The sequence below is a fragment of the Pseudorasbora parva genome, chromosome 9 (genome assembly GCF_024679245.1).
Source record: "Pseudorasbora parva isolate DD20220531a chromosome 9, ASM2467924v1, whole genome shotgun sequence".
In the NCBI taxonomy this organism is placed as follows: Eukaryota; Metazoa; Chordata; class Actinopteri; order Cypriniformes; family Gobionidae; genus Pseudorasbora; species Pseudorasbora parva.
Window position 1 is genome coordinate 21149677 of NC_090180.1, and position 24680 is coordinate 21174356.

The 24680-nt window shown below is 36.0% G+C and overlaps 1 protein-coding gene and 1 long non-coding RNA gene across 8 annotated transcripts; one reads left to right on the forward strand and one right to left on the reverse strand.

Annotated features, from left to right (window-relative positions):
• Window positions 1-547: 547 nt before the first annotated feature.
• Window positions 548-24422, reverse strand: txndc12 (thioredoxin domain containing 12 (endoplasmic reticulum)). Its single transcript, XM_067453180.1, has 7 exons — window positions 24255-24422; window positions 15211-15271; window positions 14288-14340; window positions 11852-11925; window positions 11256-11325; window positions 9362-9445; window positions 548-1394 (listed from the first exon to the last, which is right to left on the reverse strand). Exons 1-7 carry the CDS (start codon window positions 24355-24357, stop codon window positions 1315-1317), a joined length of 525 nt encoding a protein of 174 aa, XP_067309281.1. The 5' UTR covers window positions 24358-24422; the 3' UTR covers window positions 548-1314.
• On the forward strand, window positions 16570-23563 carry LOC137090350 (uncharacterized). Of its 7 annotated transcripts, none has more exons than XR_010907842.1 (8): window positions 16570-16897; window positions 17297-17376; window positions 17688-17792; window positions 19286-19348; window positions 20355-20421; window positions 20545-20624; window positions 21863-21926; window positions 22199-23563. It is a non-coding gene; the product is annotated as an uncharacterized lncRNA (long non-coding RNA). The 7 variants fall into 7 exon arrangements; XR_010907843.1 differs by having other exon boundaries at window positions 16571-16897; window positions 17688-17767; XR_010907841.1 differs by lacking the exon at window positions 20355-20421 and having other exon boundaries at window positions 16583-16897.
• Window positions 24423-24680: the final 258 nt, after the last annotated feature.

Genomic DNA, 24680 nt, shown 5'->3' on the forward strand with positions numbered 1-24680 from the left:
TGGAAGTACAATCAACTTGGATGTAATTTCAACTTAAATTATATTAAACTGACATTACAAATCTTGTATAACTTCTCAAAAATATAATACTAATAAAGTTAAAATGTAAAAAAAAGTAGATATTAAAAATATTAAACCCTTTAAAAAAAGAAATCTTATAGAGCCTAATATTTGAATGAATATAAGGATCCTTATATATTTTATACACACACAATATTTTTTTTTTTTTACTTATGTTGTCATAAAAAAATACTTTCCATTATGCTTAAAATACAGTTGAAACAATTCAGGATATACATCTTAAGACCCAGGAGAAGGGCCTGAGACAATATTTTCATAAAGAACCTTATGGGAAATGTGTAACTAAAAGATAACTACCAGTATATTAAAGGATCATATCACTTCAAAATAATTTTACTGACATTTTACTCACCCCCATCTCATCAAAAATGTTCATTTTGAAGTGAACTAATCCTTCAAGTATCGGTTACTCTAAAAGCCAACACTGAAATAAATATATTACAATATTTTATATATCAACTTTATTTGTAGCCTCATTTTACATATTGGTAAAAAATACAGTATGGTGAAAGACAATCCCCCTCTTAAACCAAAAAAAAAAAAAAAAAAAAAGTTTACATCACAGTCCTTAAATCACACGTACTGTCAATATTAAAAATCTCTCCTTTAAAACCAAAGGAAACTCCATATATTGAGGACTAAAACTTGGCAAGTTTAATAGATATGGTTCCTATTTCTAATGGCCTTAACAGAACAGATCTGTCACACTCATGAAAACAAATCATAAGTTGGTTTTTAGGTGGGTAGAGTTTGGGGGTTATAAGGCCCTTTATACATGGGTAACTGGATCAGTTTTACAGCAGCTTTGCAAGATATGGCTTGGAAGCACAAGAATTGCTTTAATCACGTGTTAAATGTTTCTTAGTCTGACAAAATGTGGAGTGCCTTGAGAATGCAGTCAATATGGACATAAGCTTTGAATTTCTGAAATGCAAGATGGAGGAAAAAATACCTAAAAACTTTTAGCACCCTTTATGTGACATGGACAGTGTGTATGCTTTGATTCTCAAAGTAATAAGCCAGTCTACCGCAAGCTCCGATACTTTGAAATGTAATCAGTAGACGCATCATAAATTCCTTCATTTTTGAAAGAGCTTGTCTTGTGCTATAGCAGGTCAAATGAAAGCACAGGAGGAGTTGAGGTTGGGAATGAGCAGATGTATAAATGGATCTAGAGCGCCCAGCAGAGTGATGTAGTGTTTTGGCTGAGATCTTTCCACGCCACTTCTGCCCTTAGAGTTCATCACCAACGTGAGCGGTCCTGAAGGCATCTCCAGTCAGCTTCTCTTGAGCTTCCTTCATGCTGGCCACAACTGCACATGGAAAGAACATTTAGCTTGTTTTGGATCACATTGCATTTAAAGGGATAGTTCACCCAAAAATGAAATTGATGTCATTAATGACTTACCCTAATGTTATTCCACACCCATAAGACCTCCGTTCATCTTCGGAACACAGTTTAAGATATTTTATATTTAGTCCGAGAGCGTATGGAAGTGTAGCACACTATACTGTCCATGTCCAGAAAGGGAATAAAAACATCATCAAAGTAGTCCATATGTGACATCAGTTAGTTAATTAGAATCTCTTGAAGCATCGATAATCGTATTGATTCATGATTCGGATCGCCAATGTTACATGATTTCAGCAGTTTGACACACGATCCGAATCATGAATCAATCCGCTGATTCGTGACCGTTTTAATCTTTATTTGAGGTTTGAAAAAAAAAACAAGAGAAGACAATGCTGAATAGTGTCGTAGTTTTTGTTATTTTTGGACCAAAATGTACTTTTGATGCTTCAAGAGATTCTAATTAACTAACTAATGTCACATATGGACTACTCTGATGATGTTTTTATTCCCTTTCTGGACATGGACTGGACATAGTGAGCATACACTTGCATACGTCATACTTGCATACGTCTTACAGATGTGGAACGACATTAGGGTGAGACATTAATGACTTTCCCTAACTAACCCTTTAAGTCTAATTTGTTTTTCAAATTTATCTTTAGAATGGACTTCACACCAGTGATGCACGGGTCAACGTATAAACCCGTACCCGACTGACTTTTTCAACTAACCCTTTAATAATTCCCACTTCTGAAATCATGATTACGAGCTCATCGCATTCAAATGTTGAAATGGGAGGGCGTTCATGTGCAATTTTTCCCTGGGAAACTCGTATTTACGATAATTCCAATAGCACGTGAAGGCAGCATTTGACACGACCTGCAGAGCTGAATGTGCGCTCACTGGCTGCACTTGATGCTTGACGGAGAGGATCCTCCTTGCCAATGTATTTCATAGTAAATTGTGTCTAGTACCTACTATATAAATTACAAAGGTTTAATTTGCATCTTTATTTCAAACGACCTGACCGACCGTGACCCGAATATCATAAAAAATATTTTTAGATGACCACAGGCACCCACTCATTTTGGATCAAACCATGCATCATTGCTGCACGCGCACACACACACACACTGTGAATCCTGTTTTGTGTTGCTATTAGAATGCCACACTTTACTATACGAAGCAAAGTGAATAAACTAATATATTCAGGTCAATGCAGTGCTTTATTATGTGACCAATCCAAGCTCATTGGTGAGACATGCCAGTGGCGACATTTCTGCAAAAATATATTTTGTAGTTCCTTGCATATTTTTCAACACTTTCAAAGGAAAATGTCCACAGTGTTGGCCTAGAAATCTAGACACACCCAAGTTGCAGCGAGTATCATCTAGCACCTCTCCATTGGCTTGCGAGCTGGAAAAAGTAAACTCTAGTCAGGCCAATTACATTGTGTATAGAGTCGGTGGGCGGGCTTAACATAATGATGGCAGAGTTGCGGAGGTTCCACGTTCTACTTGGAAACAAAAGCTGGCGAACAGCAGTCTTTCGAATCGGCTTTGGTTGCGACTCTGGAAGACTTAAGCTTTTAAGACTAAGCTTTTCTTAAAGAAAACGGTACTGAAGTCATTCTTAAGAAGGGAAGATGTGTTCAGAGTTTTGCCAACCGGATATGGCGAAAGTTTAATCTATCAACTAACGCTTCACCTTCTTCGTTGCTCTGGTTGGTCGAAGTGCTATATTATGAGAAGGGGTTCAATCTTCAACTGGCTGGGAGGAGCCGCCACTGGGTGGTCATGTGACCTGTCAGTGGGTGGTGGGAGCTGCCAGTCTCATTCTGGGTGGTCACGTGATCTGCCGGTGGGCGGGCTGGTGGCTGCCAGTCTCAGCCGCTGCTGAGCTATGAGTATAAAATGTTCTCTTTCACTCTCGCTGCATGGAAATACAATATTTTAATATCATAAATATACTCTTAGGAATCTATTATTTTGTATGATTGATAAATTTAGAATGGTTTGTCACTAATAAGGCAGTCAAATGTGCGTGATCATGACTGGGTGCTGACGCTTGACTGGCCACGTCCAACCAGCGGCTGTCGAGCTACGAGTATAACGCGTTCTCTATCACTGAAACTACAATGAAAAACATACTTTTATGATCGTGAATATAATCTTATGAATCCATTATTGTGAATGATAGACGTTTTAGACGGGTTTCTCACTAATAAGGCAGTCAAATGAGCGTGATCATGACTGGGTGCTTAATGAAGCTTGACTGGCCACGTCCAACCAGCCGCTGTCGAGTATAACGCGTTCTTTATCACTGAAACTACAATGAAAAACATACTTTTATTATTGTGAATATAGTCTTAGGAATCCATTATTGTGAATGATAGACGTTTTAGACGGGTTTGTCACTAATAAGGCAGTCAAATGTGCGTGATCATGACTGGGTGCTGACGCTTGACTGGCCACGTCCAACCAGCCGCTGTCGAGCTACGAGTAACGCGTTCTCTATCACTGAAACTACAATGAAAAACATACTTTTATGATCGTGAATATAATCTTAGTAATCTATTATTTTGTATGATTGATGATTTAGACTGGTTTCTCACTAATAAGGCAGTCAAATGAGCGTGATCATGACTGGGTGCTTAATGACGCTTGACTGGCCACGTCCAACCAGCCGCTGTCGAGCTACGAGTATAACGCGTTCTCTATCACTGACACTACAATGAAAAACATACTTTTATGATCGTGAATATAATCTTATGAATCCATTATTGTGAATGATAGACGTTTTAGACGGGTTTGTCACTAATAAGGCAGTCAAATGTGCGTGATCATGACTGGGTGCTGACGCTTGACTGGCCACGTCCAACCAGCCGCTGTCGAGCTACGAGTAACGCGTTCTCTATCACTGAAACTACAATGAAAAACATACTTTTATGATCGTGAATATAATCTTAGTAATCTATTATTTTGTATGATTGATGATTTAGACTGGTTTCTCACTAATAAGGCAGTCAAATGAGCGTGATCATGACTGGGTGCTTAATGACGCTTGACTGGCCACGTCCAACCAGCCGCTGTCGAGTATAACGCGTTCTTTATCACTGAAACTACAATGAAAAACATACTTTTATTATTGTGAATATAGTCTTAGGAACCCATTATTGTGAATGATAGACGTTTTAGACGGGTTTCTCACTAATAAGGCAGTCAAATGTGCGTGATCATGACTGGGTGCTTAATGACGCTTGACTGGCCACGTCCAACCAGCCGCTGTCGAGCTACGAGTAACGCGTTCTCTATCACTGAAACTACAATGAAAAACATACTTTTATGATCGTGAATATAATCTTAGGAATCCATTTTGTTGAATGATAGACGTTTTAGACGGGTTTGTCACTAATAAGGCAGTCAAATGAGCGTGATCATGACTGGGTGCTTAATGACGCTTGACTGGCCACGTCCAACCAGCCGCTGTCGAGTATAACGCGTTCTTTATCACTGAAACTACAATGAAAAACATACTTTTATTATTGTGAATATAATCTTAAGAATCCATTATTGTGAATGATAGACGTTTTAGACGGGTTTGTCACTAATAAGGCAGTCAAATGAGCGTGATCATGACTGGGTGCTTAATGACGCTTGACTGGCCAACCAGCCGCTGTCGAGCGAAACATTCGTTTTAAAGGGGAATTTCCAAATATTTAATTTGTCTTTTTAAATGCGGGTCACTATTTTATATCATCTGTATTAATCATTTTCTTAACAAACGTTAGCCTATATAGGCTATGCAAGTTTTTTTTAATGGCTATATTTTATTGTTGTTTAATTATTTTCATAAAAAAAGGCTAATAACGAGAAGAAGAAAAAAATCGTTTTTTAAAGTATAATTAAAGAGGAAATTGTGAGTTAGGCAATATCATATGAATGCTATTTTCCACAACAAAATGTTACAGGTCAAAGTTGTCTTTCTTTCTTTCTTTCCATATATATATATATATATATATATATATATATAATGGATTCAAACAAAGTATAGTGGATCTCTCAGCAAAGTTGTTCTCGAATAATCCACCGTTTTTGAAAGGCTAGTTAATAATTTAAGTGTGCCATAGCAGTTTTATATTTCATATAGCCCTGGAATAATTACTTTTTTCCACACATTTCATATTTTTGCAATTCAAATATTATTTTTAGAACACAAATCTAAAAATTCCATTACATTATTTGGGCAATTGTGATTATAGCAGGGGCGTAGCGGGGAGTGACGATTCTAAGGGCCCGTGCTCTTTCGGGGCTTCCAGAGATCATTTTTATTAGTAGTAACAGTACTAGTAGTAATTAAATATAAATTGTAAATGTAAAATCTACCAGAGTAACAAAAAAAAAATATATGTCTTATTTCTGCATTTCTGGCAAAAAAAATTCTCCCCCCATTTAGGCTAGTAGGCTACTGCATGGTTCGGTGTTGTTCTGCGTTGGTGATCAAAACCGAGGCTACAGCGATAGATAGTCTATTCAATAGGTTTTTCACCACTGAAAATAAAAAGAATGTAGAACGTCAAATAATTCCAGCACAACGCTTCAGTTAACGGTCACAAAGTGCAAGATTAGATGTGTAAGTTAATTAACTAAACAGCTGTGACAGAGGTTAAACAAGCGACAGAAACAATCAGTTTGCAAAGACTGTGTCAACCAAGGCTCAGCTTTGAGAAGGGAAATATGCAGGGGATATACACAACCGGTCAAAAGTTTGAGAAGGGTAAGATGTTTTTGTAAAAAGTATCTTCTGCTCACCAAGGCTACATTTATTTGATCCAAAATACAGCAAAAATATTATTAGTGTAATATTTTTAGAATGTTAAATATATTTTTTTCTAGTTGAATAGGCCAAAAAATATATTTAAATTCTTGTGATCAAAGCTGAATTTATCCTCATTACTCCAGTCTAACGATACATAATCATTCAGAAATCATTCTAATATGAGGATTTGAAGGATTCAACAAACATTCATGACTATTATCAGTGCTGAAAACAGTTTTCTCAGGATAATTTAATGAATAGAAAGTTCAAAAGAACACCTTTTTTTCTAAATATAAAGCTTTTGCAACATTAATAATGTCTATAATCTCACTTGATCATTTTAATGCATCCTTGCTGAATAAATCATTAATTCATTTATTTAAGTTCTTTCTCAAAAATAATAATAATAATTAATCAAATAATCCACAAAAAAAGGTTATAGGCCTACACAACTGCTTTCAACATTGATAATAATCATTAATGCTTCTTGAGCAGTGAATCATCAAATGAGAATTATTAGTGAAGGATCATGTAAAACAGAAGACTGGAGTAATGATGATAAACTCAGCTTTGATCACAGGAATAAATTATATATTCCCATACTAGAGAAGTTATTTTACATTTGAATAATATTTCACAATATTATAGCTTTTTTTGTATTTTAATAACATAAATGCAGCATTAGTGAGCAGAAGAGACTTCTTTAAAAGCATTTTTAAAAATCATTACCATTCTCAAACTTTTGTTTGAGTAGTATAATTAATGGGCTGACAATGATTTTGGATCGCTATAGGTTGGCCTGTAGCCTATGTTTAGGGGGCCCAACCTCATATGAAGGGGGCCCTTTCATATGAAATACATTATTTTATTATTGTGAATATAATCTTAGGAATATGTTCTTTTGTATAATAAACATTTGAGAGGGGTTTCTCACTATTAAAGCAGTCAACGCGTTATGGGCCTTTCACACAGAACGCGGCAACGGCACCGCTGCGTACTCGTATTACTCGTAGCTCGACAGCGGCTGGTTGGCCAGTCAAGCTTCATTAAGCACCCAGTCATGATCACGCTCATATCATATGACTGCCTTATTAGTGAGAAACCCGTCTAAAACGTCTATCATTCACAATAATGGATTCTTAAGATTATATTCACAATAATAAAAGTATGTTTTTCATTGTAGTTTCAGTGATAGAGAACGCGTTATACTCGTAGCTCGACAGCGGCTGGTTGGCCAGTCAAGCTTCATTAAGCACCCAGTCATGATCACGCTCATTTGACTGCCTTATTAGTGAGAAACCAGTCTAAATCATCAATCATACAAAATAATAGATTACTAAGATTATATTCACAATCATAAAAGTATGTTTTTCATTGTAGTTTCAGTGATAGAGAACGCGTTATACTCGTAGCTCGACAGCGGCTGGTTGGACGTGGCCAGTCAAGCGTCATTAAGCACCAGTCATGATCACGCTCATTTGACTGCCTTATTAGTGACAAACCCGTCTAAAACGTCTATCATTCAAAAAAATGTATTCCTAAGGTTATATTCACAATCATAAAAGTATGTTTTTCATTGTAGTTTCAGTGATAGAGAACGCGTTATACTCGACAGCCGCTGGTTGGACGTGGCCAGTCAAGCGTCAGCACCCAGTCATGATCACGCTCATTTGACTGCCTTATTAGTGACAAACCCGTCTAAATCATCAAACATACAAAATAATAGATTCCCAAGAGTATATTTTTGATATTAAAATATTGTATTTCCATGCAGCGAGAGTGAAAGAGAACATGTTATACTCATAGCTCAGCAGCGGCTGAGACTGGCAGCCACCGGCAGATCACGTGACCACCCAGAATGAGACTGGCAGCTCCCACCACCCACTGACAGGTCACATGACCACCCAGTGGCGGCTCCTCCCAGCCAGTTGAAGATTGAACCCCTACTGATATTATTGCATGCAGAGGGAGTTTGATAGACATCCGTTTATCCCGCCCCTCGGATTGAGCCATGCCAATGGTGAGTCCCCAGACACAACATCTTGATGTGGGTCTGGCTTGTCAGGCTATCAGTGAATGTCACTGGGTGCGTTAACATGCACGTTCTTAAGCGGATTATGCCCAATAAGCCGACAATGAACATGGTCATGTAAACGCGGTAACCCGTTTTCTTTTATCCGAGTAATGTCATAAACGGCGTAAGCATAAACCGGTCGGGACAGGTAGTTTTCTTCCTCTTACCTCGATTTCGCGCTGCATGTAAACACATTAACCTGCTTTCTGTCGGCTTATTGGAGTGCGCATGTGTGATAGGTGACAAAAACGCAAACTTAGAGCAGATTTAAACACATCCAGACAGAGCGAGCTAGCGTTTTGTATGAAATAAGGACATATATCTCGTTTAAGACCCAGCAAATTGTAAAGAGGTGTTCTCTATTCTCATGCAGCAGAAGTAGCCTAGAAGAGGTTCAGTCAAAACGCTGCATAACTGCATAAGGGATAATATGAGCCGTAAATCTCCCGCTGACACGGCACACGCTTTATTTAAAATCACAACTGACGTAACTTTTGAAAAACTTCAAAAGTCAGATATACGGACATTATTATTTTTGAAGTCACTACTAGGAAATAACCCGGTTTATAAATAAAGTCATGTAAACGCAGTTTACTTGCGTTGTCCGTTTACTGGTTTGCATGTAAATGGGGAAAACTTCAATAAGCTGATTTTTTGGAGTTATCAGCTTACTGGCGTGCATGTAAACGCACTCATTGATGCCACATACCACATTTAGATTACATGGTTCAAGTAACCCAATTTTTCCTCCCATGTGGTCAGGGCCTAGAATTAACACTGGCCAAAGCGCCAAATGAGGCCTTGCCGTTGCAAGTATATAAAACCCATTAAATCAAGACTTGCGCTGCATTGTCACAAAAGTTTAAGCCTTGAGAATTTCTAGGCTCAACCCAATGTTTTGATGACCTTTATAGATGGTGCGGAAAAGCAAAGTCTTATATTATCATTCCGTCTTCGTCCATTGTAAATTGACCATTTCACTTCCTTTTGAGCCAATGATTTTCTGGGTCAGTAAATCACCTATAATGTCTTACCTTGATCTGCATTGCTGTAGAAGTACTTGTAGTTGGGGTTTCCATTCTTGTTTGTGATCTCAGAGTGGACTTTACCAGTGGGATCTACCAAAGAACAAAACATATTTTTTCCTTCCATTTTGTGACAACTCACTACAGCCATTTACTGACACCTAGTGCAGTGGATGTAGCATCACACAACGATAAAATGGTTTTGTTACTTATGGTATTCTAGAAACAGACTATTCAAATATGATTCATTTATTCTGCTACTGTCCAATAACATGAGGGTTACGGAGATAACAGTCATATTTGGCTGGTTACGTGACAACAGTTCGTCCACTCATTACCTCACTGACTTAGGGCTGGGCGATATGGCCAAAATTTCATATCCCGATATAGCTCATTTGATATCCCGATAACGATATACATAACGATATAGCAATTTTTCTGTTAATTCAGTTTGTGAATAGTCTATACAAAATTGCAATGTGGAAATGCAGTTTGAAATGATATACAAAACAAATAAAGGTAGTATGGACTACATTTTTATTTTATTTAGAACCTTTTTTCTCAAGCAAGACTGTTGGTAAAGTTAACACCTGCCTAGGGATGTTAACCGATGACCGTTTGACCGATGGTTGACCGTATCAACGTTAACCGATCAAAGTTGTCGGTAAAAAAAAAAAAAAGAAGTGATCTCTAAATTAGGCTATTATAGTTTTAGTGGACTAAACGCTACTAAAGTTAGCTGTATCATTCCAAAATCTTTTTGTGTGAAGTGAACATATCCCTCGCACTCAATTTTTCATAACTCGCCTGTTTGTACTTAATAAACCAATAAAAACATTTGGCGCGAGGTCACAGCGTTTGGGTTTGCGCGCTCACAAGGTTTGCAAAAAGTAAACAGGCTAAAACACTCGAGGTTAGAGTCAGGGCAGACGACAGAATGAAGCGTGCATTTCGCTTAAGATGGGCTTCCGGAAATATATTACATCTATGTTTCGGTGTTGATCGTCTTTCTTTATTATTGTTAGCACTACCTCGAACTAAAGCGGCGTCTCTTCGGAGCTGTCATTTTCTTAAATGAGCCGCGGCAATGTTACAAATGAGCTTCTTACGCTAGACAAATGCATTTATTTTCAACGCGATCACCTTGTGCCCAAACCATTTCGAAACTAAGGAGCCATTGTCCTCAGAATACAAACAAGCTCCTCGGCGGCGCGTTTGCGGGACTTGTGTTTCGCGCTGTGGGGGAGAGAGAGAGAGAGAGAGAGAGAGGCTCGTGGCTGTTATTTCAATTAGCGCAGCATATTTTAAACTAATCGATTAACCGGTTTCAACCGGCTAACGAGGCTCGGTGGTCGGTCAAGAAAATGTTTAGTTTTCGCCATTCCCTGCTACACCTGCCATTAAAATATTTCAATATATGGTGTGCCACGCGTAAAAGCCCGTTGCAGCGTCTGTCTGAAGTTTGTTTTGAGCGCTTATGCCACCACTCTGGCATAATTACTCTGAGAATTACCCTGGTCTGAACCGCGTCTACTACCGTCTTCCTTCATGTTTGTTTATGTATTGCAGCGTGCATGGGCATGCCGTGGCATGAGGTGCATCTTGACGTAAAATTCTGCCGTAAATGTCTTATCGTGGCGCAAGCGATAGAGCCTTATATAAAACGATAGACATTTTCTATCGTCCAGACGATATATTTCGTCATATCGCCCAGCCCTACACTGACTCCTCCCTCCATGTAAAATTAAATAAAACTGCTTTTACTACTTCATCAAGGTTAATAAAAAGTAAACTATTTCTGTACCTTTTTAGTGAGAAAGGAAAATGAGTCCACACTAAAGCAATGGCTGATGTTCTAAACTAGAGCATTTGCTTAGCCAATTTGTCTATGTATATAACCTACCAAGGAAAAGTATTCTGGGAATGTAACCACCATCAGGGCTGAAGGCCTCATCTTTAGGTTCCTCTTCATCCTATAGCCCCATGGGACATGTAAAGAGAAGATGCCATATAATAACCAATGCTTCTTTGACAATGTGTGTATTAGGGATGTGCCCAAAGCCTAAATCCAAAATTCAGAAAGGCCCAGAAAATGAAAAACACATTTTACTTAACCGATTTCACATATGTGAAGAGAGTAAGGGGAGATGACTGACAGAATGATTCAACGATTGGTGCGCAACTGATCCTGAGCGTCACTTACAAATATCTTATAAATCTTGAGGTCATTACAGACGCTACCTATACAAGGAGTATGCGTTATTGCGAATTCAAAAGTGATTTAATACTCTGTATATTGATAGCAGCTCCCTGATGGCTGCAAATTATATACAATATAATCACCCAACTATATGATTGCAAGAGAACAAGCATTGGAATGTATTTTTTCCTCCCATTTCATATTTGTCCCCCCATCGCCATCCCTTTAAGTGCTCCATAGAATGCGTAATTTCCTTTCCAAACACTGTATTCGGCTTCGGTAAAGAAAATAATACTCACCTCCAAGTTAATCATGACAAAGTTGTGAGCCAACTCCGAGATGTCCTTCGATTCAGCAAACTTGGGCTTTAGAGCTATTTATGCAACATAATTGTAAAAGTTATTTTTGCAACATAATACATAACATTGATAACATTTATATGCTCACTTCAAGGTAACAGAATAAGAAAACATACACACTCAGGTCTGTAAGCTCAAGTTTCAGGTCTGTATGCTTTTTTTTCCCTTCTTTTTTTTAAAATAAATTGATAGTTTTGTTCAGCAAGAATGCATTAAATTGATCAAAAAGTGACAAAAGACTCTTAAACTTTGACAAAAATCTATTTCAAATAAATGTTGCACTTTAGTTTTTCAACAAAAATATGTAGCAGCATGACTTTTTTTTCAAGATTGATTATAAAATCAAATATTTCTTGAGCATCAAATCAGCATATTACAATAATTTGATGACTGGAGTACCGATGCTGAAAATACAGCTTTAAATCACAATAAAAAAATATAGCTGCGAGCAGCAATTAGCGGGGTTCAAGCGACTTAAGGCATTTAAGCATTTAAGGCTTATTGCATTTAAGGCTCTAAAGCAGTAAAATAATTAAATCTGGGAGCTCAGGTGAAATGAAGTGATACATTGACAAAATGTGATTGCAAATGTTAAAATAGTGACTTTATAAAGACTGAATTTGAGTTGTGCTTGCAATGGCAAAACTTGTGGCCCTGTTGCTACCCTACACTGCTGACATGTTTTTAGCAAAATGCTAACACGATTAGCATGTTTTTAACATACTGGTAACACAATTAGCATGCTGAAATAATCGATGGAAAAGTCCATTTACAGCCAATCCAGGCAATTCACCATAGGGAATACATGGTTTTCAAAGCTTTTTAACACTTATAGCGCCACCTATACTCCGATCTCCATGAAATGTTGCATCCTTCTTCACCATGTTATGCCACATATACCCAACAATTTTCGTGAAGTTTTGAGTTTTCCCTTAGGATTTATAGGCTTTTGAGTGTATTTTGCCATGCCTCTTTTCTAATTGGCCCTGTTATAGCCATCCAAATGCAAAAGTTCAACTTTTTTTTGATAATTATTGATCTAGAGAGTCTAGAGAATTGTCCTAGACTGGTTTGGTTTCGGTCGTGCAAAAAATCAGGGACTAGTTCGCAAAAGTAGGTTTTTAACATAATTGCAAATATTTAACTAACGATTTGATTGACAGCAATGGTTCCAGAGGCAAAGTTGTTCAGCATGAGGAGATCTATCATATGATATGCATATTTTGGGGATGTTTGCAACACCACGTGATTGCAGAGCCATAAAGCTCGTTAGCGCCAACTAGTGGCCGATTTCTTTCAAAATTCTTACAGTCCTCTAGGACCATGAGTCAAACAGGCCCACCAAGTTTCGTTCCGATCGGCCTCCGTTAACCCCGTCTAATAGGTGCTCAAACTTCATTGGCCGATGGCGGCCATGTTTTTTGAGATACGCCAATGTCCTCATAGACATACATGGGGCCTTGGACCAAGACACCGCATACCAATTTTCAAGTCAATCGGACTAGCGGTCGCGTGGTTATAGCCGTTTTAGTGTTTTTTTCATGTTATAGCGCCACCAAGTGGCCAATCGTCGCGATTTTTTTATCGTGACCAAAGAATGAGCCCATAAACATGTGTACCAAGTTTGGTGAAGATAGCTCATTTCTTTCTGGAGTTATAGCCTTTTTAGTAAAATAGGCTCCGCCCTGAACGTCCATTTTGAATCCCCTTAGCAACCGTGAATCGAAATATCAACATTTTTTCAATAATTATTGATATTCAGCCTACAGAGAACATTTTGGCACTGGTTTGGTTCCGATCGGTCAAAAAACCAGGGACTAGTTCGCAAAAGTAGGTTTTCGACAAAATTCAAAATGGCGGAAAATTTTTCATGACGGAAATGAAATCGGAGATATACGTTTTGTTCGTCATGGTCTCAGCTTTCCAATGATATAAGACACTTGAGTGTGGAGTACACGGTTTAGGAGTTATGAGCCCTTTTGCGCTTTTGGTCGCTGTAGCGCCACCTATAGGCCAATCGGGGTCATAGCTTCTCAGGTTCTCCCCAAATTGAGGACTACCTATTGGCCAAGTTTGAAGTCTCTAGCACTTACGGTTTTGTCTGCACGTTCAGTTTTAGGGGAGAAGAAAAATAATAATAATAATAATAATAATAAAAATCTTTACAATTACAATAGGGTTTCAGCACTTCGTGCTTGAACCCCTAATTACATTTTAAAATATATTACAAATGTTATTTTAAATTCTAATAATATTTCCCATTCATATTTCAAAAAACATTAAACAAATCTTACTGACCCCAAACTTTAGAATATTATATTGAAATGCTTTTGTATTTCCATTCTAATGACAGATATTCTGACCAAAACCATATACCTTTACAGGCACCACACCAAGTCTTGTGAATGATGACCATCAGAGGGAGTCCACTGGACAGAAAAAGGTCAGAAGTACATTTGTAAAACACATTCAAATGCTTAAAGATGCAAACTGTATGCAAGCAAACTCTCTTTCCTTTACCGAGCAATGGCATGCTTAATTACATTCAGGAAAAAAAAAAAAAAAAAACAACAAAAAAACAACAAAACAAAACAAAACAAAAAAACCTGCTAAATTTCTGGTCATTGTGTAAAATATTGACGGTATAAATAATAAAGTTTAACCCTTTAAAGTCTGAAATAATCAGAAGAATCTTTGTTTTAAATGGAACAGTTTATTGAACAAAAGATAAAATATTTAAAAAGAAAAAGTTTGCATGTGTGGTTCTTTTTGAGCATCAGACCTAATACATCAGGATTTTATGGCTCATCATATACAGTAGTATGATATATGAGAAGAAGGAGCTCATACGTTTATAGCTGTACTCAATTTTATGAGGAGGACCACCAAACTGAGCCAAAATAAAAAATAAAAATACAATTTGGTAAAGTTGCTGACTTTATGTGGCAAAGTAATTCTGAAATCACCGATCTTTACAACAGTATAGCAGACTACTAGCATAACGTAGGCTACATAGAAAATGTTTACAATTAAAAGGCCTTTTACATACCAAAATAAATCAGGCAGCAGGAAGGTATGTAGTAGATTGTGGACAGCAGGTTTTTCAGCAAAGATTTGATTATGTGGATTAATTTAGAGGACTTAGAAATGCCTGTATAAAATATAACAGTAGGCTTTATAGGGTTAAACTTGATAAGATTCTGTTTTCCTAAAGTCTGGTCAGGCCTAACGTTACCTTACATAGACATATTTAAAACTACACTGTTAAAAGGATGAATGGGTATTGCAGTCATATGTACCTTGCTTCAGCCTCCTTCTTCCCATCTTCAAGACCCCTCCAGTGAATGTGGTCCCCAAATCCTTTAATAAACACAAACAACTGCATTATAGAGATTTGACATGATACATCAGGTTGGGAACAAGTGTAACTTACCTGTGGGAACAAGCCAGGACTACAACAATAGAACAAAGAGATCTGCCACAAAACACCTGTGAGCTTTCATTCATTTCCCAAATGCAATGGCAGAACTGACGTCGTAACGTTAGTTCAGCATAACCCCAGATAGCAAACAGACGTCGTTTCAACGTTGATTTTTGGTTGTAAAGGTCAGTATCAGTCGTCAATCAAATTTCAACGTTGAATCAACGTTCACTATTTGGTCGGTACATCAGAACGTTATTACGTCGAAAATATAACGTTGATTCCACGTTGAAATGAGGTTGACTTTCCAACGATATACGGCTGACGGATATGGTCAAAATAACGTCTAATATATGTTGAAACTTGGTTAGAGGAATCAGACCATCGCCTGAACTGAATTCTTATGGAAATAGGATAGCCTATGTCTTTTAATTCATTATGAAAAACTTTTAAGTAATCTCCACAAGTTTATAGAAGTGGTTGATATTTAAATACCAAGTCTTTGAAGTTTCCCAGATTTTTTTTTTTTTTTGTCGTCGGATGCCGACGAATTAAAATTACTAAATGAAAGCAGTAAAAAGAATGAAAGATTGGTGCGTAAGTACAGGTCAAAAACACATGAAGGACGATAATCCCACACAGAAATAATATTTAGGCTACAATACGTGAAACAATTAAATATATTGAAATAGCCTATATTTGAAAATGCATAGAAAATAAAGCTTAAAGAGGATATTTCATTTTATGTGTAAATATGTGTACATAGGCTATCTGAAAATATATTCATGCGTCATATAGTTTCAAGTGAGTTTTTGCATGTTTACTATTTCTAAAGCTAGGCTGTATTATATTATAGCCTATATATATATATATATATATATATATATATATATATATATATATATATATATATATATATATATATATATATTATTCATTGGTAAATATTTTTTATTTGTTGGTATTTGTTTGCTCCATGATACCATGTAGGCCAACAACATTAGAGAAAATAAATGCAGAGTAATTACATTTTACACATTGGGTACGTTTTTATCCCTGTGTGCACCAAACCCATTTTGAGTTTAAAATAATTACTAAAATAATTAATTAATTAAAATAATTACCCATCAAAGAACGTTTGAAAAGTGACACTACTGACTTCAGAAGGGACTTTCTGTGGTCAGATGCGGGCGGGGGGGGGGGGGGGGGGGAGAGCATCTTGACAGCAAACACTTTTGATTTGTATGATTGAAGCTATTTCATGTCTACTATATGGGTTTAAAGAATCTGAAAGCACTAAAGACTGGATCACAAAAGCGTTTTTGTAATAATTACATATTTAATGAGATTTTAAATGATGTCATGGTTTAACTCTATGTTAACTGTATGTTTATTTGTGCAAATGTTGCTTGATTGTGACGTGTTTAATGTGCGTGCGCGTTAATATATTCGAGTTGCGTTCAAACCGTTCAAACACTGGAGCGGCTCGGAGTTGCCATGGAAACTGGGAACCGTCAACTGACAAGCAGCAAAACTCCGTCTCTCGCTGTTTTCACTGGTTTCAGGTGAGTTTATAGTCTCTAAAATCACACAAATAATACATAAAACTGTTCCTGACACGTTTCTTACCTGTAATTGACACGCTTCTGTTGAATATTTACTTTATAGAAATGGTTACGTGTCTTCGAAAACGTCAGTTAGCATTAGCCGTTTTCAGAAGAGCTAACATAACAGGCTATCGATTGAGCTCTTGCTTATGAAAGTTTGGGGTTTTAATCACATCTTTATGTGTAGAAAACATTTTTTGATAGTTATGCAAATGTTTAGCTGGTAATTAGTAAGCTAATTTATTTAACCTAAAAGTATGCGATGTAACGCTAATCGGTGACGTCACTTACACGTAGCCGAAAATCAGATGAAAACTCATTGTAAACAAATATTGATATCATAAAAAATTATTACAGGACTGAAAAAAACCCTCTACAACCTACGAGGAAGCTCCCAAGGTTTCAACATTTCTCAATGGAGCTTTTGACAGAATCAGGTGAACAGAGGAAGTTCATAATTTAATATGTATTGCATTAATTTCACAATATATCTCACCTATATCACCATGCATCTGTAGTTTTCTTTCACAAAATTATATATATATATACACACATGAACAATACTGAATGATCAAACCTTAAAATATAAAATCTGTTATCTTAAGAAATGTATTTATATTATTTACTTTGTTCTTCCTCTTTTCTACATTTTAACCTCTGCAAGCTAGAGCTTGGTTCATTGTAATAAAACTGGCATTATATATGAAATATGTTTGACTCTTTGACAAATTGCATTTTATGTTCCTAGATCCTCCCATGCTGATGGCCTGCAGCATCCCAGCAGAGTTGAGCACAATCTCCAAGGCTATAAAACCATATGATGTTTGAGTAAGCTCAAGCTCAAAAGTTTGGGGTCTGTAAGATTTTTTATGTTTTTTGAAATAAGTCTCACATTTAAAATCATTAACCCCAGGTTGTTTAATAATAATAATAATAATAATAATAATACATTTTATGTGTAATGCTCTTTATATTAAACAAAATCTCAAGAAAAAGTGAGATTGTCATTGAAAAGCCTGTAATCTAAATAATCAGCTAAATGAAGAAGGCAACAAATATAATTAGGGATGCACTGTTATGAAAATTTTGGCTGATACTGAGAACTTTATATTTGAAAGCCAATAACCGATATATGAGCCGAACATAATTTTTGTTAGCATTAGTTAACCAACAATGAATTAACAATACTTCTACAGGATTTATCAATCTTAGTTCATGTTAATCTCAACATTTTCAGATCCAAAGTTGTGTGTTAAGATTAAGTAATACACTGTAAATGGACTGTTAATAAACAAACATTTTATTAGTAACATTAACAAATGTTATTGCTCTCTGTTCGTGTTAATGCATTAGCAAATGAGACCTTATTTGTGAAATGTTACCAACAATTATATTGCCTAACAAAAACAAAAAAAAGCCTAAATAATATTGCAAACAAGTCTTAGGAAATATATTATTACAACTTATATTCGCACAAAATCACACACAGGTGAATACCTAAAACTCCTGTGGATGCTCTTCCCTGAAATTGGTACAATAAAGGGCTGCAGGTTATTAACTCAACAAAATGCGTCCTATATGAGATCAATCAGATGTTGTCTACATAAACTTAATATTACGACATGCTTAAAATGACGCAAATGCACAAGCGATCTTTACTCCTGGTCAGAATGCGTTGGTGACGCGCTCTTCTCACAACTAAACTGAAACACAACTAAACCCAGAGAATTCACAACGTTTTATTACAAAAAAAAGTCCTCAATACAGTGTTATGTATATGACAGTCCCAGTAGTTATTAATGCTAAGCATTTCTGTTTAAACTGCGCATGCTGAAGCTAGACCGATAAAATGAAGAACTTTATAATTACATACACAGATTAAATATAATATTACAACTTACAATGGCACAAAAGGCTGCGAATGCACAAGCGAACTTGACAGTGCTCGTCATGAAGGTGTAACTCCGTGGACTCGCTCTTCCCTCAACAAACACGCTGTAACACAACAATCTTGCTGCAAATGTTGCACAAAAATGTAGTTTCCTGTTTGAAGTGATTCCAATCATATTTCGAGCAATTCAAGCCCATCATGGCGGACAGCGCTCCTGTGTCTCAGCTTAAGGAAATAAGACATTATCTATCGGGTTGAATATATCGGTAACATTTTCTTATCGGATCAATAAGAATAATATAAAAAAAATGCTCATATATCGTCCGATAACGATATTTTGCTGATATATCATGCATCCCTAAATATAATGTTATAATTGTAGTTATGATAATTAATTTAACTGTTATGATAGCAGGATGTCATGTTCGTTAATATATTTTATTTCATTTCTCTAGGTTTGTTTTGAGTTATGTTTGCTAATGAGACAGAGACCATACTGCACAGTGTTCCACTCAAAGGTATTTATTTGTATGTATGTATTTTTACTAGATATGCACCGATTTTGTAATTTTGTGACCCACCGATACCAATTTTTGACAATTTTCTTTTAATAGTTAACACCATATACCAACAAAAACTACTTTTCTAACACTGACTATCACAGCAAGCCTAGTTGCTGTAAAGGTCTTGAAGTATCTGTGTTTATTACACGGCTCTGTGAAATACTTGATTCTGATTGGTCAATCGTGCATTCCAGCAGTATGTTATTTCCAGATAACACCCGCTCATCCGGGTACTACGAGTTATCTTGACCAGTACTACTTCTGTGCTTAACGCTGGCGCCATCTTGTGGCTTAAACAGCCATGGGTTACAATGGAAGACTTCAAGGCGGGTTTCCTTTATAAAGTTTTAAATATGGATATTTTTCTCACACAAACGCATCGATTGGAATCAGAAGGCTCTATTAACCCATCGGAGTCGTGTGGAGCACGTTATTTGACGGACAGCTGCATGTTTTATGGACTTCAAAAACAGCTCCAACTACTGCTGGGATTAACGTTAGCCTGGACTTTTTAAATATAACTCTGATTGTATTTGTCTGAAAGAAGAATGTCATAAACACCTATAATGACCTGAGGGTGAGTAAATCATAGGCTTGGTTTCATTTTTGGCTGAACTAACCCTTTCAGCATTCATTTTCAAGATTTAGCAGCAATAGATAAAGGCTTAAAGCAGGTTGGAACTGTTTTTCTTCGCGGAAGCTTTGCGTAAGAGCTAATAAAATATTTAATCTCGAGACAATATTTAGTGTCTAATTTATTTGAGACTAGTAGCCGTGTAATAAGCGGGATAATGTCCACCCAGCCGGTTGTTATCGCAGAATAAACCCCTTCAGAGTGACGCTCCGCTTCGCCTCGGGGTCCTGATCACTCTGAAGGGGTTTATTCTGCGATAACAACCGGCCTGGGTGTACATTATCCCTTACTTAATATATGACTAGTTGTTTTTTTCAAATTAATCAGTACAATCTCAGAACGGCTTTGGAGATGAAGTTCATCTGTTCATGTCGTCACAAGCTACTAGGGCTGGGTATTGACACAAATTTCACAATTCGATTTGATTACATGACATTGTTTGCAATCCTTTACTGACATGTTTCTCAAGTGATACGGATTTCATTAAGTTGTCCTGTATCTTTTAACACACTTTCAGATGCTCATCCATGTTTATTTGGCACTGGTTCTCTTGAGCTGAGCTGCGGCAGAGCGATCTCACATCACAACACCAAAACGGTATTTATGTTTTTAAATTTTGTTTAAAAAAAAAAAACATTTTCAAACTGAGACTTTGTAAAGTCTTAAAGCACATACATTTATTGCGATTTATTGGCTGGGAGGCGCACTACAATGTTTATTTCATTCATTAACTGAAAACAGGGATTTAAGAATGAATATTGTTTTGTAAAAGGGAGACTCGGATTGAAATCAATATTTTTTTACCCAGCCCTACAATCTACCTTGCTTATGATAATATAAATATAGTATTTACTCAGCATAAGTGCACATGGCTGTGTCTCTATGTAATAATAATAATTATGCCTAGATAATTGCTTATTTTTCACTTGTTTTGTAGTAGAGATTATTTTCTAATTAATATATGATTTTTTTATAATCCTAGATTTTTTTTTTTTTTGCAGTTCTTTTAATACAGTTATATTGTAAAACTAAAATCCCTATTTTCAGTTTGCGTGCTAGATTTGTGGCTGCATTTGAAGTTCTTTTTCGCTAATATATAAGAAAATAATATTACTGTCATATGCATGTCAGATAATAAAAATACTGTACTAAATACAGTAGTTTACTGTATGTATTTGTTCATGTTCTATTAAGGGTTAAGTCTGAAGCACACTATAAAATAGTTCTAGCAACTCATACAGAGCTAGTAGTATCAGATCAGTACTCGGTATCGGCCGATACCCTGAGCCCAGGTATCGGAGTCAAGAAGGAAAAAGGTTATCGGAACATCTCTAACTACCTATCTACTGCATGGAGGTTGTAAGATGGCTTCAAGAAGATTTCTGAACTGAAAATATGGACTTGAGGAGGATAAACTACTAAAATAACTTATTTATTTGTATTTTTAGATATAATGTGAGGATTAGAAGAGGTGTTTTATACAGTATTTGTCAGGATGGTTGTTATTTTGTAAGATTAGTGAGAGGCTGTACCTCCCATTTTTGTGTCTTGTGTACTATAACTTTAGAACAGGTGCTGCTGGTACTCCTTTGACTTGATTGAAAAGTTTTTCACTTTCTACTCTCATTAGCTCATGATATAATTTTTATAGCATTTATATACTACTACTACTATTACTTCTGCTACTACTACTAATACTATTATTATTATGTTAATCTTATTAAGCAAAGTTATTAACAAAGATCTTTAAAAAAAAATAATAATGACCTAATTAGAAAATGACTTACTATGAAAATACAGTTTTACTTATATCTATCTTTCCTTTTACTTTACAGCACATCACTGACCAGCTTTGTGACACGGATTCAAGATTTCCACCATTCCATTTATCCAAATGAGGTTAGTAAATACGTGGAGGTTTTTTTATTCTATATGAAAATTAAAAGAAATGTGACAAGGTCACTGGTCTTCTCATAAAATGCCATGTTAAAGCAATATTCAGATGGGTGAGTTGAGAAATCATTCCTTTTGGGGAATATCATACCACAAATATTGTATATTGAGCTAAATTGAAATTGAACCTGGAAATTATCATTTGTGATACTGTATACCAGAGATGCTTGATAAAGGGTATGTATGATGGATTTAGAACTGTTCTATTTTTATTGCAGGTTTTCAGGGATACCCAGTTAAAGGCATCAAGACCCCAGATGTTTGCCTGGACAGATGTACCAACAGTCCACCACACCGACCTCTGCTTTTGCATAGATGGCTGATTTACTACCATGTTCTGTGCTATATTATTATGTGTGTGTTGCTATTATTATAGCAAAACTGAGCACCGGTGACAGTGAAATGTGTAGTTTTAAAGAATAGTCACACATCACTAAATGTAAATCATACAGAAATACGCATGATTGGCCAAAATTTTACTGATCTACAAACGTTTGAGCCTGAGTTTCTTAATTTGTAGAATTGGATTTGTGTACTTGCAATGAAGATTTTAAAAAGGTTGTTTTGTGTTTGGGAACGAGAAAGGGAAAAAAACTACTAAGCTTGCAACTCTTAAAACTTTTTCTTGATGATTTAATGGAAATATTGTCTACAAATTCCACTGTCACAGTTGTTCAGTTTTGCTACACTAATACTAGATATCAGTATAGTCAATATTCAGATCTCTTTTTTCCCCAAGCACATTTAACAATGCCAATTACATCAAACTTCTTAACTATAAACAATATACCGGTACTCATCAAACCTGCACCTATTTGATCAAAAATACAGTAAAAACTGTAATATTATGAAATATTACTACAAGTTAAAATAATTGTTTTCTATTTTAATTGACTTCTGTAAATCCTGTGATCAAAGCTGAATTTTCAGCATCATTACTTCAGTGACACATGATCCTTCAGAAATCATTTTGTCTCATAATAGTTTAATCAATAGTCTCAGTCACAGTTAGAAAAGAAGCAGTGATAGTGAATTGTGACAATGTTCTGCCTAAAATCTCCTTTGTGCCCTAATAAAAATAATATAGGCTATTTGGTGCAAAAGAACATGACCAGTTTTATTCCTGAGTAAATATTGCATTTGTGTAAATTGGTATATAATTAAAATTGGTATATAATTAACTTTGATATTTCTGTGTATTTGAGTGTAAATGCCTTTTCTATATTGTAAACCCATACGAAAGGAAAATATATTTACCAATATATTACTTGAAAAATATTATAATATATTGTAAATACATGGAATAATATATTGATGGTATTATACAATATATTATATATTCCTGTAATATATTGCAAAATATACAAATGATTGCCGCTTTCATATATTGCAATATTTTGGAGAATATAAATATTAAATCCTATATATGTGAATATATTGCCTAATGTATTACATGATATTTTCCAATATACTGCAACATATTTTTGTTTCATAAGGGAATGTTTTTTATACAGAAGGTTTGTATACTCTATGTAGGCTATTTGTAACTGTATTTGGTAAATATTAAAGCAATGTTAACTGAATGTGATGTGTGTATTTATCTATTAGTATTAAGTATTTAAGATTTTAAAACAAGTAGAAAATGACTGTTATACAGTTGCTTCACCTAACTGAAATCAGCATCAATATTAGGTATAAACCATTAGATCGATTTTAAGTTGATTCTATAACGTTTTTTCACCCAACTGAAAATCAACATCGTTTCAACGTTAGGTAAGCAAACCAATTACGTCGATTTTATGTTAGTTTTGAATGGCGTGTCTGACGTTGGTTCAACATTACTTCGATGAGCAAAACGATGCCGGATCGACGTCGGAGATCAACGTCGTTTCGATGTCACGAGAAACGTCGTTTCTATGTTGATTCAATGTCAGTTTGCTATCTGGGACGTTACACAACTCCGACTTCGTCTAATCATTTATGATCACTTATGGATTGATGCTAAAAAAAAAAACACCAACTCAGGTTTTGAGTTGGTGGGACTTATCTTACCTACAAGGGGACAGATATAGGCCACAACTGTATACTACAGACAATAACCCTTACTAACACAGTAGTACTGAGCATAGGTACTGAGTTTTATATCGGTCAGTCGAGAGTTACATTAACGTTAGATCCGCGTTCCGGGTCAGAAGAAGAAGCCGGTGGTCTAGCACGGCTAGCTTTGATAGGGGTTGTTCTAGATCAAATATCTTAATGTATTGCCATTCTTACCTCGTCCATCGCCATCAGCTAAGACTTCCCCGCAATGTGATGCAATAAAAACCAGTGTAAATGAAACCAGCGCAATGTTGAGTAAAGACGACGGCATTTTCATTCCGATGGTAGTTAGCCTTGAGCTGCCTGGATGTGACGCTGACAAAACCGCTGGGTCCTAAATCCTGCCCCGTTAAAGGATCTCGCTAATGCCGTCAGATGCGTCACATTTTAAAGTCACCCTGAAACCAAAGCAGACAGTTCTTGTTTTTTTTTTGTTTGTTTTTTTAATATTTCCTTATTATAAATTATTTATCTGTGTCCTCATAAACTTTAATCAAACTAACTCCTCCGAGGCCCACCCTCTTGAAGCAACATCTCTTTGGAGATGTAGCTTATTGTTTAGCCTACTGATAAAAGGGCAACCTGTCACGGACCTGTCAT

Excerpts from the sequence above, each read along its gene's own strand:
- txndc12 (XM_067453180.1), bottom strand. The coding sequence starts at position 24,357 with ATGAAAATGCCGTCGTCTTTACTCAACATTGCGCTGGTTTCATTTACA. Across the intron at positions 15,272-24,254 it reads AGCTGATGGCGATGGACGAG|GATTTGGGGACCACATTCAC; the intron begins GTAAGAATGGCA and ends TGTTTATTAAAG. Across the intron at positions 14,341-15,210 it reads AAGAAGGAGGCTGAAGCAAG|TGGACTCCCTCTGATGGTCA; the intron begins GTACATATGACT and ends TTTTCTGTCCAG.